The sequence below is a fragment of the Mytilus californianus genome, unplaced genomic scaffold (genome assembly GCF_021869535.1).
Source record: "Mytilus californianus isolate M0D057914Y unplaced genomic scaffold, xbMytCali1.0.p SCAF_21, whole genome shotgun sequence".
In the NCBI taxonomy this organism is placed as follows: domain Eukaryota; kingdom Metazoa; phylum Mollusca; class Bivalvia; order Mytilida; family Mytilidae; genus Mytilus; species Mytilus californianus.
The window spans coordinates 4962334-4982445 of NW_026262670.1; the positions used below are offsets into that span (position 1 = coordinate 4962334).

The 20112-nt window shown below is 32.4% G+C and overlaps 1 protein-coding gene across 2 annotated transcripts in view; it reads right to left on the reverse strand.

The window, feature by feature from the left end:
* Positions 1–626: 626 nt before the first annotated feature.
* LOC127731990 (F-box only protein 9-like) overlaps positions 627–20112 on the reverse strand; it is a 37664-nt gene continuing 18178 nt past the window's right edge. For both annotated transcript variants that reach the window (XM_052241026.1, XM_052241025.1), the window contains exons 4-14: positions 16416–16496; positions 14330–14360; positions 13814–13913; positions 12670–12771; positions 12011–12072; positions 10896–10981; positions 10086–10199; positions 9009–9127; positions 7207–7323; positions 5967–6046; positions 627–5431 (exon numbers count right to left, since the gene is read on the reverse strand). In XM_052241026.1, the coding sequence (XP_052096986.1) occupies positions 5317–5431; positions 5967–6046; positions 7207–7323; positions 9009–9127; positions 10086–10199; positions 10896–10981; positions 12011–12072; positions 12670–12771; positions 13814–13913; positions 14330–14360; positions 16416–16496 (1007 nt within the window). In that variant the 3' untranslated portion in view covers positions 627–5316. The remainder of the gene's footprint in view (positions 5432–5966; positions 6047–7206; positions 7324–9008; positions 9128–10085; positions 10200–10895; positions 10982–12010; positions 12073–12669; positions 12772–13813; positions 13914–14329; positions 14361–16415; positions 16497–20112) is intronic.

The window sequence follows — 20112 nt, forward strand, 5'->3', positions numbered from 1 at the left end:
GAACATTTTCCCGCCAAAATTTCAATGGCTTATATCTCAAAAACAAGCACATGGACCTATATTTTTTTTTGCTCTTTTGGTTCCTTTATTAATCCCCTATCAATATATAATAGTGTTATGAAAAGCTTGTTATTTTGAAACTGAGTAGCAAACTTCCTTAAGGTAAATCCAGAAAAGCACTTTGGATGCATGAATATATGTGTTGTTTTCATTTTTTAACAGCACTGGGTCCATACCTCTGCTGGTGGACTATCAGTCCACGATGGTATCATCAGGTCAGTAGTCAGTACTTAAGTTTGTTTGGTATTGACATGATTTATAACAAACCTTTCTTAAACTGTCTGTTTATAAATTTTCAAATGATAAAGAAACTAAGTTTACAACTCCCTCGGGCAAAGTTGACCTTTGGCTATTTTTTTATGTCCTTTTTGGTCATATAGCTCCTTAACTGATTCTGTTCTTATACATCATTGGCATTCAAATATTCTGCATTGAGCGTTCCTAATGAAGGTAAATCCAGAAAAGCGTTTCGGAAGCATGAAATTTTTAACATGTTGTTTTAATTTTTTTTTCAAGTGCTACAAATACTGCCAAGATCTATGTTAAAGTATACTAACAATTAAAACTTTTCTTATATCTGCCATTCTTTATTAAAACTCTCCTGTTTTAACACAATTCAACAGCATTAACATAAAAATCTGTTCTTTAAAATTCAAAACAAATTCAATATCAAATATTGCTGCATTAAAAACCTTGATACTATTAAACAGCAATTAAGATGTGTGCTTAAACTGTAAAGAAGTTTTGTCAATAGATTCCACTCTTCTGGTTTGTCATTAAAATACATGTGTCCACACTTTACATGGAAGAACTAAATTTGTTCTGTTGAATCTAAGGTCTAGTTTTTCTGTTCCTTTTAACTTTAATATTGATGAAGATAGTTGAGTGTAAAGATGTGAATATGATCAAAAATTTTATTGATAACCAAAAATAAATCTATTTACCCGTTGATAATATTTCTATAAGCATGTATGTATTCCATAAAGTATTGTTTGACACATAATGTGAACATTACTCAACTTTTTGGCAAACTGAACAAAATTGGAATTTTAGATTGCCAAGACAACACAATTATTAAAAACAAGATGAATTCATTAGATTCTATTTAGGATGTATATAGATATAAGAAGATGTAGTATGAGTGCCAATGAGACAACTCTCCATCCAAGTCAAAATTTATAAAAGTAAACCATTATAGGTCAAAGTACAGTCTTCAACACGGAGCCTTGGCTCACACCGAACAGCAAGCGTATTCATATATAACAGTATTGTATTTCAGCTTAACCCACATAAAAGATGGTTTTACTGTACAAAATTAGTTAACCCAGTGATGATAAATGAATATTTGCTACAGTAAAACCAAGTTTGACCAAGGCCAAGTTTAAAATACATTTGTTATTTCCATTCTAATGCAAAATAAACAAAACATTCCAATAGACTATTTTCATATTACCAACTTTTGACTCCAGATTTTATATTCTTTAGACAGGTTACCTATTCTGTGGTAAGACATCCTGGTACTCGGTCAGGTAAGAGCAACTTAAAGAAGTAAAAATCAATATTACAATCGGTACAATTGGGGGTTAAAATTAACAGTTTTATGTTTTCTACATACAAAAAAATCATAAAAAAAACAGTACACTTTCCCCCCAAAATGTACCAATTATATGTTTGATTTTACTTCTTTTTGTTGCTTTTATAGAGTACCAGGATGTCCCATCACAGAGAATAGTTATCAAAGGTACCAGGATTATAATTTAATACGCCAGACGTGCGTTTCGTCTACATAAGACTCATCAGTGACGCTCTTGAAAAATCATATTTTCCAGAGTCAAAAGTCAGTAATATGAATATAGTCTATTAAGGAATTATTTGGGTGTAAATTGAAAATAATGTGAAACTTTACAATCATTGGCATCTAAATATACTGACGTCATCAAGCACACGTCAGCCAATCAATATCAACAACAGATGTTTTATACCTTGTGTGTGCTTTTGAATGGACAATTAATTAACAGAGTACATTTTCAGATAAAAATGTAAATTATTGAAGAAATTACATACCAATAAAATGTGTGTTTCAAATTATTCTGTTAACAAAGCAATACTACCCAAGCATCAATTAACTAACCTAATGTTTTCATTGATAACTAATCATAAAACATTACTTATAACTAAATATTTACATTGTAACAATAAATAAAATATATACAGATATATCTCTGCGACTCTTTTCACAAAAAATCTTACGATTAAAATTGATCGTAAGTTATACTGAAATGTGTATGACTTTCGAGTATTTTTCCTCTTAAGATTTTTTGTGAAAAGAGTCGCTGGTGATTTCAATGCTATAGTTCTAGCTTTATATAATACCTATTGTCAGCCGCTTTAAATATATTCAACACTGCTAGAACAAAATCATACGGAAAATAGTTAAATATAACAACGAATTATATACTGTAAATTCATAAATAAATGCTATTTTTGCAAATCCTTCAACTTTGGCAAAAATGCATAATCTAGTTAATGTGAATGCAAAAATTTTAAGACAGAAAATTACATCTGAAATTATGAACACAAGTTTTTATTATTGCCAATAGATACTGCTGCATTTGTCCCATTAATAAAAACATCACAATAATTTCTGAATTTACAGTAACTATCTTTTTGATTCAATACCTGAACTCTTCCAAATGACAGTTAAAGACAGTGAAACATATTAAGTTAATCTGGTATTAGAGCTCAACACAAGCAATGTTTGTCCCATCTCTCACATCTGTAAAGATAGGTTAAGCTTTGCTATTGAAAACTTCAATGATACAACAGGTGGTGCACAATCACAAAGATACTATAAATTTTTTAAGGTTTCAATAAAATCATGACACTTGTTTAGAAAATGCAAACCAACAAATGAACACATTGATATCCATTTACACTCTGCCTCACAACAGATAAAAGTAGAGGAAAATTGTCACAGATCTTCAAAGCAATATCCCTGTTCAGTTTTGTTACAATTGGTTCTGGAGTAGATCTTTGAAATTGAATCATTGGGCCCCACTCTATCCAAAGACACACTTAGAGTGCATTTCATAAGATGTTTGATAAGTTTGTAATATATGACACAAGATTATGATAACAATCTTTGACAGAAGGAAACCTATCAATAACACTTGTGCACTACACATGCCTTCATACAATTTTTTTTATGTCTTAAGTATACCATTGGGATCTGACTGATTGATTATAAAAAGGAAATCTATCTATGACCCTTGTGCACTACAGATGCTTTTATACAATTTTTTTTAGGTCTTTAGTATACCATAGAGATTCCACTCTGACTGACTAAAGGAAACCTATCTATGACCTTTGTGCACTACAGATGACAGTTTTTTATACAGAGTCCATAGGCCTTTAATATACCATTTAGATCAGACTCCGATAGACCAAAGGAAACCTATCTATGACCTTTGTGCACTACAGATGCCAACTTTTTATGCCATTTTCTTCAATATCTTTAGTATATCATTGAAATCACCATAGACTGCTGCCACAAACTTAACGCAAAAAAACAACACATAAAATAAAATTTTATCTTGGAATTGAATTGTACCACAGAAATAAAAAAAAAAAGACATGAAGTTTTACCAGCTGAACTGAACAAGAAAATAAATATGAAGATTATTGATTTATTTTCTAATTGAGATATCTTGACCTACAATATAAGTTATACTTTACCAATTATTGAACCTATCAGACATATGTGTAGTGCTCCATTGAGTATGTCTTACATTTGAGGTTTTTTATGGTTTTTTTCTGATAAGGGGAAGACAATCCAAATTGAAAACATTCCATTACAAATGCAATACATGTTACATTAGACATAGTTAAACACATTATTTAAATCAAAATCACACACATGCATAAGTATGTTAATTATCTGAAAGTCTCTAATAAAACCGTTAAAATCTAAAATTTATTATTCTTAACATTAAGTTCTTGTGTCTATGTTAATTAATGCATGATAGATTCATTAAGGATGTTGGAAAATTTCATAAACAGCTCCTCATATAAATATCATTTGATTTTTATATCAGATTTGGTGACTGTAACCAGAAAACAATATAACTTTTCAATAAAGAGTTGCCTTACTTTGTGTTGGAAGTAGCCCCTTAAAACACACTAGTATCATTGGGGTAAAGTCAGATTGATAGATTGAATGTCTGATGAGTTTTAAACAAATTGCAACATATATAATTATACACAATCTGGACAAGTAAACAATACTTTGTATTAGACTCAAATCTATGTCAGCAATACAACTCTCAAGATATATAACTCTGGGGCACATGTCACTCTACTCAAGAATACTTTTTTTTGAGCCATCTAGTCTTAGCTGTATCTTTCAAGTGATAGTCGGAATAAGAATAATGCAAAATTTTAATTTTATGAACTTCATAAAAAGTTATAAATGTTTAATTTTGTCAACCAGATGATATAGGCTTGTAGATGAAAGGATTGAGTGACGTCTTCCATTTACTTCCTACTTACAAGGGCAGATAATCAGCATTTATTCACTAGAAATTCTTTATAATCTTATTGGAGTTATCTCCCTTAACATAAATTTTATGCTGCATTCTGTAGAGTTTATTTATCTCACCTAGAAATTAAGGGTCAAAATGGAAAACTTTACAATGTTCATCCTTTTTAATCAATAAGATGATACAAAAATAAAAACATGTGTAGCCTTTCCACTCAACATGATTTACATTTTGCATGATTTTTAAAAGGGCTGGTACTTAAAAATGGTTGCATGCTTGGTAGAAAAGCACCAAATAACTCTTTAAACTCACATCTATTGAAACTGTTAAAAAAAGTTCAAGGTAGCTAGTACAAAAAAATCGCTCCCCTTGGTACAACTTGTTCTTAAATAGAAAGGCTCTGATGTCAAGCTTATGCTTCACTAAACAACATTTTGTAAAAATTACAAAAAATAATCGTCTCTGATATAATCAACAAATTAAATCCAATATTACAATAGTAATTCATACTAAAAGTGTTAAATCTGGTTATACCATATAAAATAAAATAATAATTAATATTAATAAAACAAACATGTTTACAGAAAAATATCAAAATTAAAAGTTTAACACAAAACATGAAAATCTACCAGGTATATGAATAAAGTGTGCTATACTTCAAACATTCAAGTGATCAAGTTGTCAGGGTTAAAGTGCTCAGATGATCCTGATATCTGTTTCATTCAAGAGGTGATTCAGATTCAGCAGTGTAACTAAGGACACGAGAAAATAACAAAGGGGGGTAATTCTTGTTGTTTAGTTCAAAATCTGTTTCATTCAACTGTCCAGTTGCCCTAAAAAAAAGAAATGTACAAAATTATACTATTTTATTGATAATAACAATTTAATTAACAAAGATGGTGCTTTGAATTAGTTGCAGATATTGTATATGTACTCTTTTCGTGAATCCAATTGTGATATCTAATATCCTGGGTCTAGGATAAATGCAAGTTCATGGATACTTAATTTTATGGTTTTAAATAATTCTGCATACAAGCTTACAGATATTTATATATTGGTTAAGACTTTTATCCTTCAGTCACCGGTGCAAATAAAATCAAGGAAAATAAGTACTCAAGAAATTATAATAATCCACAGTTTAATAAAACCCATGAGCTGGATCAAACTTTTACTAGTTTAATTGTGTAGTTCGGTTTTTGTCTTAAGACCAGCTACAATCAATCAATGTTTGAGTGGTGTGAATCTCCTCTTTGGTATATGTGTGTTGTTGTGTTGCTGTCTTAAGATCAGCTACAATCAATCAATGTTTGAGTGGTGTGAATCTCCTCTTTGGTATATGTGTTTTGTTGGGTTGCTGTTTCTACTTACTTATAACATGTTGTAACAGAATAATGAAGCCACACAAGTTTAGCGTGACATCTGTCTTTGTGATTCTGGATTTCCATTTCCTATAAAATAAAACAGCAAATAAAAAACTTTCCAAACTATAAATATGTATCCCATTATAAGACTGATGCAGTGATGTTTAATGTGCATACTTAATGTCATCTTTGTTATCCAGGGGTTATGATTCATTCCCCTCTTCTCAAAGCAGATTGAGACAGAACTTTTTATAGAAGAGGTGATGATTTCCATTGGTCACACTTGTAACTGACTGCATTTAATAAATAAACGCTAAAAGTGATCACTTGTTAATGTAGAAAATGTAAAATAAACAATTCAGACATGTAATTTATGCCAAGATTCTTTACACCTAAAATAAATCCTAATATTTAGTGACATTTTTAAAGTTTTAAATCAATTTAATGAAGTTCTTTGGTATGTAACTCATTTAAACAATAGAAATTCAACTCTGATCTAAAGATACTACAAGTGATCTCATTGGTCAAGAATAATGTAGTAGGAGTGGACGTGACTTCTATTTGTCGCTAGATGGCGCAGCACTGTATTCACAAATTCTGCTTTACTTACAACTTAAAACATTTGTTCCATATCATTTTGATCAATCTGTTGCCATGGTTGATATCTATGTTGGTAGTAATTCATAGAACAGTTTACTTACCACTTGAAACGTTTGTTCCATATCATTTGGATCTATCTGTTGCCATGGTTGATATTTATGTTGGTAGTAATTCATTGAACAGTTTACTTACCACTTGAAACGTTTGTTCCATATCATTTGGATCTATCTGTTGCCGTGGTTGATATCTATGTTGGTAGTAATTCATAGAACAGTTTACTTACCACTTGAAACGTTTGTTCAATATCATTTGGATCTATCTGTTGCCGTGGTTGATATCTATGTTGGTAGTAATTCATAGAACAGTTTACTTACCACTTGAAACGTTTGTTCCATATCATTTGGATCTATCTGTTGCCGCTGTTGATATCTATGTTGGTAGTAATTCATAGAACAGTTTACTTACCACTTGAAACGTTTGTTCCATATCATTTGGATCTACCTGTTGCCGTGGTTGATATCTATGTTGGTAGTAATTCATAGAACAGTTTACTTACCACTTGAAACGTTTGTTCCATATCATTTGGATCTATCTGTTGCCGTTGTTGATAACTATGTTGGTAGTAATTCATAGAACAGTTTACTTACCACTTGAAACGTTTGTTCCATATCATTTGGATCTATCTGTTGCCTTGGTTGACGTTTCCATGGGTAGTAATTCAACGAGCTGTCTTTTGTTTTAACTCTCTTCAAAACAGAAGTAATCTACAAAAGCAATATGAAGACGTTAATAACATATTTGAAAAAAAAAAAAAGTTCCACATCAAATTTTCACAATCTATGCCAATGCTGAAGTACACTAGGTTCTGCCCCTAAATAATATAATACCCTTTAAATATGCTGTGTAAGTCTGTTTTTATTAAAAAAGGAAATTCAATGTTCTCAAAAACTGTCCGTCCTAACCACAGACAATTTCAAGTGCATGTCAGACTTCATGTTTGTGGTGGTTTTATTCTTTTTTGGAGCTATCTGGTTTTCAGAAAACATATGAACTGGTCATAAGAGTAATAAACTATTGTAGTGTAGCTCCTAATTTATATCAATGTTTGATATGGAACCAGCTGAAGAAATTAAAGAACCTTTAATCAGCAAGCCCCATATAGGTTGCATTTCTGTAAATATAGACAATGCAATTTCTCATAGGAACTCCCTTTACGGCTATTATATATCTCCCCAAAAGAGGCGTGGTTTGTGAAACAGCTGTATTTACAAAGTGCAACCTATAAAGGGGAAAACTTATATTGTGGAGGCATTATTATTCGTTGGATACCAATTTTCGTGGGTTTTGTTGGTACAGGTGAAAAACAAATTTAAATGTTCAACGAAATACAAATTTCTATCAGGTTGTATGCAGACTTTGGCGAAATCATGTATCCACAAAAAGGCAAGTTTTCCGCAATCCACATTATTGGTACCCACAAAAAATATATAAATCCACAGTAGTGACCTGATGGCATAGTTTTTTTAACTTTAAGATACGATTCTTTTCTGTTATGATTTAAGACAGAAATTTTGTCTTAAACAAATCTATTTTAGGCCTAGTGATTTCAAAATCAACCGGGATTTTCCTCTTATCATATGTGAACAAATATCCAAGTAAGGTTGCATTCCTTCATGTAGAATTTGATTTAGCATCTGCACAAATTTTTAATCTATTTATAGTACCTTTGACCTTGACCTTTGGCCTGGTCTCTTGAAAATCTCTCCAAATTGTATATATCCACATATCCAAGAATGGTTGCAATCCCATTCTTGAATAGCCTTTTTTTCTGTTGCATTGCTAATGACCAATAGGCTTGAAGATTTTAAGAACTCTTGGAAATCTCCCTAAAGGAGTCACTGGTACTGTGGATTCAATATTATTTGTTGGATACCAATTTATTGTGGATTTTGTGGGTACAGGGGAACCATGAAAATAAATTTTCAACGAATGATATTTCCTTTAGGCTTGTATGCAGACTTAAAAAAAAAAGAAATTAAATATCCACGAACATGCAAGTTTTTCTTAATCCACGAAAGTTGGTACCCACGGAAATAAATGAATCCACAGGGACATTGTACCTTTCCTATCTCCACTAAGTTTTCAATATCCCTCTAGTACAGGAAATCCCTTTCATATTTCTTGACACTTCAGTTAGGTTGCGGTCTCAATAAAAACAGCCCTTCACTAGTAGTCCCTTTATTCTTCTGGACCCAGTAGAACATTAAACCTACCTTATCTCAATTAAATCTAAAACAGCCCTTCACTAGTAGTCCCACTATATTCCTTGACCCAGTAAAACATTAGACCTACCCTGTTTCCATTAAATCTGTATCGACCCTTCAGCAGTCCCTGTTCCCTCGTACTTTGGGACCTCAGTTTTGAGTGTTGTATAGAACATTAGACTCACCCTGTCTCCATTAAATCTGTAACGCCCCTTCAGCAGTCCCTGTTCTCTGGTACTTTCAGACCTAAGTTTTGACAGTGTTGTATAGGGGTCTTCTGAACTGGACATCATCAACATAACACCTGAATATCAAAATATTATTTCATTGAAAAGGCAGTAGATTACTTAGTTATTTAACCTTAGTTTTCAATGAGAACTATTTCAGAAACAAATGGGGGGGGGTTGGGGTAGGAAGGCACTTTTGACCTATTCACAAATTAATACATTGTCGATGACGCTGCCGCCGCCAATGCCCCTGCAGCCGCCGCTGCCACCGCCTCTGGAAACAGTATACCTATATATGTCTTGCTTTTTGACTCTGTCAAGGCGAGACAAAAATTCTTGTGGATATGCACATTTTATGTCCTCATTAACTAAGAAGTATCATGAAATTCTGTTGTGTGGTTTCAGAGGAGTTGCAATGACAAACTGTTGCAGGAGTATATGGAGGTCAAATTCTAAGTTCAAAGGGGCATAATTTCTAGAAAAACATTGAATCATTATTTTATGTTCATATGTATATCCACATAGTATATCCCCATTATCTACAAAGTTTCATGAAATTCTGTTGTATGGTTTTAGAGGAGTTGCCTTGACAAACTGCTGCATTAGTAAATTATGCCCAAATTCTAAATTCAAAGGGGCATAACTCCTAGAAAAAACATTGAATCATAATTTTCTGTAGATATGCACATCTACATAGTATCTCCTGGTTATCAACAAAGTTTCATGAAATTCTGCTGTGTGGTTTTCAGGAGAGTTGCCCAGACAAACTGTTGCAGTGGTATATTGTAACCAAATTTTTATTCAAAGGGGCATAACTCTAAGAAAAAACATTGAATTATAATTTCCTTTTGATATGAACATCTGCATAGTATGTCCTAATTATCAACAAAGTTTCATGAAATTCTGCTGTGTGGTTTTCAGAAGAGTTGCCCAAACAAATTGTTGCAGTGGCATATAATGGCCAAAATTTTATTTTGTAGAAAGAGTCTAGACATTGCTCTCTTTGCACTGTTTTAGCAGGAGATATAAACTTACCATCTGGGAAGAATCTCATGTATCTGAAATATTCCACTAGATGCCATGGTTTGTAGAATGAATCCAGACTCTTTTCTCCTACTCTCATATAGGATGTCCTACTAATGTAGCAACCTGTTAGAGAGGAAAATAAATAATGGTAAGAATCAGAAATTTTAAGAACTTCAATCCAGACATCCAGTACTCCACCCTTTTCATTTTTCATACCTTTTGAAAAACAAAACAACAAACCCTCTCATATTTATAAAAAAAACAATACTCCTATAGTTATATGTATCATGATTTCACTATTTCATTGAGAGATAAAAAGATTTGAAATGTATCTGATGTATTTACGACTGTGGTTTTCACACTCATAACTTAACTTCCTGTCATCGTTCATACTCATTAACTTCCTGTCTTCATTCATACTCATAACTTAACTTCCTGTCTTCATTCATACTCATTAATTAATTAACTTCCTGTCTTCGTTCATACTTATAAATCAACTTCCTGTATTTGGTCTTACTCATAAATTGACAAGAAAGCAGCAAATACCTATTGCAAAGTCTTAGATTTGACCAAGAAGGAGATCTCTAGCACTTCAGGTATGAATCTTATCACACAATGACTAGAAGAGAAGAGATGGGTCACTTTATAATCCAGTTCCTTTCATACTAAATGAACCCTAAAGTTAATTTTTTACTAACTGTTAAACAGTACATGTGGCCTATTAATAAACATGTTTCTCCCTGTATCTAAAGTTTATATTTTACTAACCATTAAACAGTTAATGTGGCCTATTAATAAACATGTTTATATTTTACTAACCATTAAACAGTACATGTGGCCTATTAATAAACATGTTTCTCCATGAGACATACTTCCTCAGTTTCCCCGTGTTGGGGCCCCAAGTTCTGAAAAAAGTCATAATACTGTTATAAACACATTTAAGAATAAAGTCCCTTGACCAAAGATGTATAAAAATATTTGTTCTACGAATTGGATTATAATTGATAATTTGTTTATAGTGTGTTATAAACACATCATTCGTGTAGTCCGTATTTTGTTCATTTTTGTCCATACATTGTTTTGACAGTGGACACGATTTATTGCTGTCCAGTAAGTCTCCTTGGACAATGCAAGATGGACAAAATATTGGGGTTAAGAAATCTAGAAATATATTCAACAATAAAAACAAAACTTGGCCATTGTATTGAAATCAAACAATATTTGTAAGGTGAACGAGTATTCATTTTTGTTAACGGGCCAGCTGAAGCCTGCCTCCAGGTGACAGATTTTCTCGCTGTGTTAAAGACCCATTGGTGGCCTTGGGCTGTTTTCTGCTCTTTGGTCGGGTTGTTGTCTCTTTGACACATTCCCCATTTCCATTCTCAATTTTAGCTAGGTTTATCTATTCAGTCCTATTAACACATATAAGTACTGTAACATAAACATGTGCCTTCTCCTTTTATATATAACTAAGGGTAACACTCTAACATAAACATGTTCCTACTGAGGCCCCTATAATGTATAACTAAGGGTAACACTCTAACATAAACATGTTCCTACTGAGGCCCCTATAATGTATAACTAAGGGTAACACTCTAACATAAACATGTTCCTACTGAGGCCCTATAATGTATAACTAAGGGTAACACTCTAACATAAACATGTTCCAACTGAGGCCCCTATAATGTATAACTAAGGGTAACACTCTAACATAAACATGTGCCTACTGAGGCCTCTTTTATGTATAACTAAGGGTAACACTCTAACATAAACATGTGCCTACTGAGGCCCCTTTTATGTATAACTAAGGGTAACACTCTAACATAAACATGTGCCTACTGAGGCCCCTTTTATGTATAACTAAGGGTAACACTCTAACATAAACATGTGCCTACTGAGGCCCCTATAATGTATAACTAAGGGTAACACTCTACCTTGAACAAATCTGTCTCCATATTCCATCATCTCTGGCACAAATATGGAACCCTCTGCTAACCTAAAATACATATCAACTTTTCAAGTCAAATTTTCATTTCTTGAATCCATACAAAATGTTTATGGAATACCAAATACATTTTATATTTTTTTGTTTTAAAGGCGTTAAATTATAGAATTATTTTTTTCAAAATCATTTAAGACTATCAAATCTTGAATTGATGCTGGGGCTGCTTCAAACATAGTGCATGTTCATAAGTGTTAGCAATTAATTACATATGTTAAAATTAAATTGGCAACACTATAACATGTAAAATGCAAAACTTTCAAAAAGGGTGAGAGACCAAATAATCTCCATGGAAATCTGATGTACCAATTCTAATACAACTGCATACCAATTGTCGTTGAATTAACATAAGTGGTTTCTCTTAAATGACCCAATCACAAACTTTAACAAATTATTTAATAGCTGCTGGAAACAGCATGGCTAAGTCTGGCTTCCGTAAATTTGTCTAGAGCAGACAAAAATGAAACCAGCTCAATATATACAGCATAAAAAATAGGTACAGACTACTGAGGTATCATAATAGATATGGCCAACATATGCCCTAGCAACTCCGCGACAGGTTAGAATATAAAGTTTGTATTTATTTCTTACCTCCGACAGAATCTCCAACTGTTTGATGTCTAAATCAGGGGACACAACCCATTTGAAGATATAAATCAGCAGTTCTACTGGCAGAACAGATATGTGGGTTGCCTGAAATTTATGTGAAAGATTTATGTATAGTGTAAGGAGGTATAATTATATTGTCATACTGACATTGAGCTTGATTTCCAGTTACTTCAAACATTCTTTGTTACAGTATTACACTGTGGATTCATAATAATTCTTTGGCTACCAATAGTTGCAGATTATGTCGGAAATGGCAAACCACTTATTGAAAACCGCACCACGACTTGAAACGTTCAATGATGTCAAAATCTGCTATTATTTAGTTGGTTTTTTTTCTGATCTTCTACTTAACAACTTCATATTTGGAAACACTGGTAAATCTAAAATAATACCTCGCAAAGTCATTTTAGTCAAACACAGTTTTATTTACTATTTTTTTATTTAAATACTACCTGTCTGTGTTTTTGTTTTTATTTGTTTATCATACAGATACAAAAGATTCAATGGTTTTTGTCTACTGAATTTTAATTTTTTCCCCAAGAACCTCTGTTATTGCACTCATCACGATGAAAAAGGGGGGGGGGGGGGGATCGGGGGGGAATTGATTGCCAAAAAAAAAAATAGTTAAACACTGTTATACCAGTTTCATTTCAGGAACCTTGTCAGCTTTTGGTCTTTAGTCATATCTTTTTGTTTTTGTCATTTAGGTATCTTGTGTTGTTGGCAGAAGTTTAATAGACTTTACATGATTTTACAATAAACTTTATAGCCTGAAATATGATTTAGATCTAGTTGTTTATTGTTTGACTGCATTTTGACCTCTAGATGTCGTTTGGCTTTTTGAATTAGAAAAAGTTGTCGAATTGCTTTCTCATAGACATAAACACAGACTTTCATTTAAAATTTAGTATATCTTTGACTTTACTGTGCTATGATACTGTGGATTCGTCTATTTTCCTTGGTATTAATTTTTGTGGATTGATGAAAAAATGTAATTTCCTGGATATTTGATTTCGTGGTTGAGCCTATAGAACATTTGTTGGTTTCGTGGTTCGTGGTTCACCTATTTCCATGAAATCCACGAAAATTAGTTTCCAACAAAAAACAATGAAGTCACAATACTTACATTCTGTTCAAACTGTTGTTGACATATTTTCCTGTGGTCAATCTGAAGTTTTTGGAAGTGTGTCACCAGGTCATCGTCCAGAATCTCATCCTGATCAATACTACAAATATTGAAAAATGGTTAATTGTAATATAAATGTTTGCTTGGATCAATGCCTATTATTTTGTCGTCTGTACCTGTGTCTTTTTCATTTTATCTTTCCGTTAGCGGTTTCTATTGTGTCAATCTTATCTGATGAGATATGCGCTTTCCAAATGATTTTTACAATTGTTCTTATGTTTTGCTGGTACAATACTCTTTCAGGTTAGCGGGAGGGTATGTAGATGGCTCCCAAATATGTTTAATCCCACCATATTCTGTATGTGGCAGTCAAAAATCAGGAGTATGAAATTCAGTGGTTTTCATTGGTTGTTGTCGGTCATATTTGTTTTTTGTTTGTATTGTTTCCCATTTTGAATTGACCAGCCTTTTAGAGTTTAACCTGACAATTAGCTATATGCTCAAGTTATACTTTACCTTCCAACTGAACTCTCACTTTCTTGTCTTTCTGAAAAATAATAAGTTATAGTTACCTTGACCATGCTTGACACAGAGATATGTCATGCCTTTATGTAATTTTGATAGGATAATGCAATCATTGAAATTCAAATGATAATACTTTAACATATTCAAACTATGAAAAACATTTAAAGTCAATGAACCATGACTGAAGGTGGGACTTGCAAATAGTTATACAACTGCATAAAAATATCATTGACTTAACATTAGTATTTCGACATCTCTAACTGATCTTATCACAAACTTTAAACTAAGCAAAAATAAACTGTTAACACAGAGATATGTCTCGCCTATTTGTTATTTTGATAATGCAAATGTTGAAATTAAAATAGCAATACTTTAACATGTAAGTTATGCAAATATTCAAAGTCAATGAACCATGACTGAAGGTACTGGGCTAAACAATCTCCATGGAAATGAGATGTGCCAATGATAATACAACTGCAAACCAAATACCATTGAATTTTCATAAGTCGTTCCCTTTAAACAAACCTAAACTTAAACATTAACTTGTAAACTATGTAAAAGTTTCAAAGTCAATGAACAGTAATTAGGGGGTGGGATTATATAATCTCCATGGAAATGAAACTTGCAAACACCAATACATTTGCATACCGAATATCATTGACTTAACAGCAAAAGTTTCAAAGTCAATAGACCTTGACTGAGGGGGCGGGGCCAAATAATCTCCATGGTAATGAGATGTGCCAATGCTAATTCAACTGCATAACTAATATCATTTACCTACCACTAGTGGTTCACCATGAACTAGGCCTAATCACAAACTAATACATTGTTGACGCCGCCACCGGAAACAGCATACATATGTCTCGCTTTTGGACTCCGTCAAGGCGAGATAACTATGAAGTTATAGACCATGCCTGAGGTGGCAGAACCAAATCATTTCCACACAAATGTGTTATGCCTAAGACATTAGCATACCAAACACCATTGACCTACCACTAGTGGTTCCCAATAAGCTGACTAATACATTGCTGACATAACATTGCCACCGTAAATAGCATATCTATGTCTCGCATATTTTACTTCTTCCTCCATGCAAGAAAAAAACTTAAAAATGCACATATTCTTGGCCAGTCTGAGTAAGGAACCTCCTAAGTGGTTGTCATATCATTGCGTGTGAAATCAATAATGAATTGTGGGGATTTGAATCAGAATACATTTATTGAAACACATTTTGAGAACTGATAACCAGCCACAAAACATCTGAATTCTACCTCTGTATCCAGATGTGTTGCTTTTCTGTAAAACATACATACTAACCTCTTGGAATTTTACCACTTAAACAACATTTGAACTCTATATCTGAATCCAGGTGTTTTCTGTAATACATACTAACCTCTTGGACTTTTACCACTCAAACAACATTTGAACTCTATATCTTAATCCAGGTGTTTTCTGTAATACATACTAACCTTTTAGACTTTTACCACTCAAACAACGTTTGAACTCTATATCTGATTCCACGTGTTTTCTGTATTACATACTAATCTCTTGGACTTTTACCACTCAAACAACATTTGAACTCTATATCTGAATCCCGGTGTTTTCTGTAATACATACTACTCTCTTGGACTTTTACCACTCAAACAACATTCAAACTCTATATCTGAATCCAGGTGTTTTCTGTAATACATACTTATCTCTTGGACTTTTACCACTCAAACAACATTCAAACTCTATATCTGAATCCAGGTGTTTTCTGTAATACATACTAATCTCTTGGACTTTTACCACTCAAACAACATTCAAACTCTATATCTGAATCCAGGTGTTTTCTGTAATACATACTAATCTCTTGGACTTTTACCACTCAAACAACATTTGAACTCTATATCTGAATCCAGGTGTTTTCTGTAATACATACTAACCTCTTGGACTTTTACGACTTAAACAACATTTGAACTCTATATCAGAATCCAGGTGTTTTCTGTAATACATACTGACCTCTTGGACTTTTACCACTCAAACAACATTCAACCTCTATATCTGAATCCAGGTATTTTCTGTAATACATACTAACCTCTTGGACTTTTACCACTTGAATAACATTTGAATTCTATCTCGGAATCCAGGTGTGTGGCTTCTCTGTAATACTTTATTGCTGTAAATAAGAAAAATTAAATTAAATAGCAGACACAGGATATAACAAGAGGCTGTCGAGTGACAGCAAATGTGATTTTCCTGCAGAGGTCGAACCCTGAACAGTTGAGCAAGTATGGACACAACATTTAAGCTTAAAACAGCTCTGAATTTGGATTGTGATTGAATATTTATAATAGATTATTAACTTATTAATAATGAAAATGATATTTGCAAATCTGAACCCCAAACAGGATCATGTAAAAATTATACATTAACACACACAACAAAAATAAAATACCACATAACAACTGTGACATCTACCTTCATAACACACATGACTTTAATAAAATGCTTCGCTGGGGCGCAGCTTGATACGACCGCAGAGGTCGAACCCTGAACAGTTGGGGCAAGTATGGACACAACATTCAAGCTTGATACAGCTCTGAATTTGGATTGTTATTAAATATTTGACACAGCATAGGTTTCTGACACAGAAAGAATGTGGTCTAAGAACTTGATTTTTTTTAATTTACCTATTATGGTCCAATGTCCAAAATCAAAATACATGGTTAGATTCAGCATATCAAAGAATCCAAAGAATTCAATTTTTGATGAAATCAAACAAATTTTAATTTTGGACCCTTTTGACCTCAATATGAACCAATTTGATGATGGGGCCCAAAAATCAAAATACATGGTTAGATTCAGCTTATCAAAGAATCCAAAGAATTCAATTTTTGATGAAATCAAACAAAGTTTAATTTTGGACCCTTTCGACCTCAATGTGGACCAATTTGATGACGGGGCCCAAAAATCAAAATACATGGTTAGATTCAGCATATCAAAGAATCCAAAGAATTCAATTTTTGATGAAATCAAACAAAGTTTAATTTTGGACCCTTTTGACCTCAATATGAACCAATTTGATAGCGGGGCCCACAAATAAAAAATCTAAATTCATGGTTAGATTCAGCATATCAAAGAACTCCATATATTGAATTTTTGTTGAAATAAAAAAAAGTTTAATTTTGGACCCCAACTTGGACAAACTTGAAAACTGGGCCCGTAATCAAAAATCTAAACACATGTTTAGATTCAGCATATCAAAGAACCCCAAGAATTCAATTTTTGCTAAAATCAAACTAAGTTTAATTTTGGACCCTTTGGACCTTAATGTAGACCAATTTAAAAGACTGGACTTAAAATTAAAAATCTAAATACACGGTAAGATTTGGAATATCAAAGAACCCCAATAATTCAATTTTTGATGAAATCAAACAAAGTTTAATTTGGTCCCTTTTGACCTCAATATGAACCAATTTGATAGCGGGTCCCACAAATAAAAAATCTAAATACATGGTTAGATTCAGCATATCAAAGAACCTCATATATTCAATTTTTGTTGAAATCAAACAAAGTTTAATTTTGGACCCCAATTTGGACCAACTTGAAAACTGGGCCCATAATAAAAAATCTAAATACATGTTTAGATTCAGCATATCAAAGAACCCCATATATTCAATTTTTGTTGAAATCAAACAAAGTTTAAATACTGGACCCTATCTTGGACCAACTTGAAAACTGGGCCAATAATCAAAAATCTAAACACATGTTTAGATTCAGCATATCAAAGAACCCCAAGAATTCAATTTTTGTTAAAATCAAACTAAGTTTAATTTTGGACCCTTTGGACCTTAATGTAGACCAAATTAAAAAACGGGACCCAAAATTAAAAATCTAAATACACGGTTAGATTTGGAATATCAAAGAACCCCAATAATTCAATTTTAGATGAAATCAAACAAAGTTTAATTTTGGACCCTTTTGACCTCAATATGAACCAATTTGATAGCAGGGCCCACAAATAAAAAATCTAAATACATGGTTAGATTCAGCATATCAAAGAACCCCATATATTCAATTTTTGTTGAAATCAAACAAAGTTTAATTTTGGACCCCAATTTGGACCAACTTGAAAACAGGGCCAAAAATCAAAAATCTAAATACATGTTTAGATTCAGCATATCAAAGAACCTCATATATTCAATTTTTGCTAAATTCAAACAAAGTTTAATTTTGGACCCTTTGGACCTTAATGTAGACCAATTTGAAAACTGGACCCAAAATTAAAAATCTAAATACACTGTTAGATTCGGCATAACAAATATATAAATGTGATCAAAGATTTTACAAATCTAATGCGCCATGCTGTGCAATTAAAGATTACTTCTTGAAATTTTTCAATATTTGAAATTTGAAAAAAAAATAATATTTGAAGAATAATTCTTTTTAATTTCTGAAATCTGAAATGAGAAAAAATTGACCCCCCACAAATTTTTTTTATCCCCCCCCCCCCCACCTTTTTTCCCCAAAAAAATTCTTTCCCTCAAGATATGGTCATAATCTCAATTCAAATTTCCAATGGAGTTGGCAACCATAATTACCCATTTAAATTTACCATAGTGCTAACTTAATCTATTTTATATTAGAATTAAAAATATAGTGTCAAATCTTTTATATGGATTTTTTTGTAAAAAAAAAAGATGCAACATTTGCAGATATTTTTACTGGTCTTCCTTTATAAATATGCATTTCTTTAAACATAATTTAAAAGCAGTGTAAGGGAAGTAACCAAAGCGTTGTATTTGGATTACCTCCCTTACACTGTTTTAAATTATCTTTATTGTTCATTAACCATTACTTTATACATAATTTAAAAGCAGTGTAAGGGAGATAATTTCAATGATGTATTTGATTTATCTCCCTTACACTGCTTTAAATTATGTTTTGTACTAAAGTATTTGTCCATTAACCAGGACAACCTTGTTTTTCCCCCTTTTTTGCCCTTAATTCCTAAACGGTTTGAGCCATAACCCCCCCAAAGCAAATCCTAACCATCCCTTTGTGGTATGGAAACTTGTAGTATAATTTCAGAGAGATCCATACACTGTTGCACAGTTATTGTCTGGAAACTAGAAAATGCTTATTTTTGGCCCCTTTTTGGCCCCTCATTCCTTAACTGTTGGTACCATAACCCCCAAAATCAATCCCAACCTTCCTTTTGTGGTATTTAACCTTATGGTCAAATTTCAAAAAGATCCATTCACTTAAACTAAAGTTAGAGTGCGAAAACCAATGTGTCTTCGGACGACGACGCCGGACGACGACGACGACGACGACGACGACGACGACGACGCCAACGTCATACCAATATACGACCACAAAATTTTTTTGCGGTCGTATAAAAAAACATATATAAAGAAATTTTGATGTTATCATTACAAGTTCATGGAATAAGTTTGAGTTATTTCCCTTTGAACAGAAATATGGTTTAACAAAGTACTCTAACATTAGATATGATTTCACCAAAAAAAAGTTCTCTAAAATTAGATATGATGTAACACAATGTATATCTATTTTCAAATTATAATCAAATATAATTAATAGTTCCAAATATTTTTTCTTTCATTTGTCACAAACTAATATAGATCTGCAACTTATCTATCAACTTTATCTACACAATGTAATGTAATGAAATATATCCTTTAATAAAAATAGATTCTTATCTAATTAAAGGAGTTCACTTAATAATTTTTTATATATATATATATATAGCATTCAGAAAATTAGTTTAT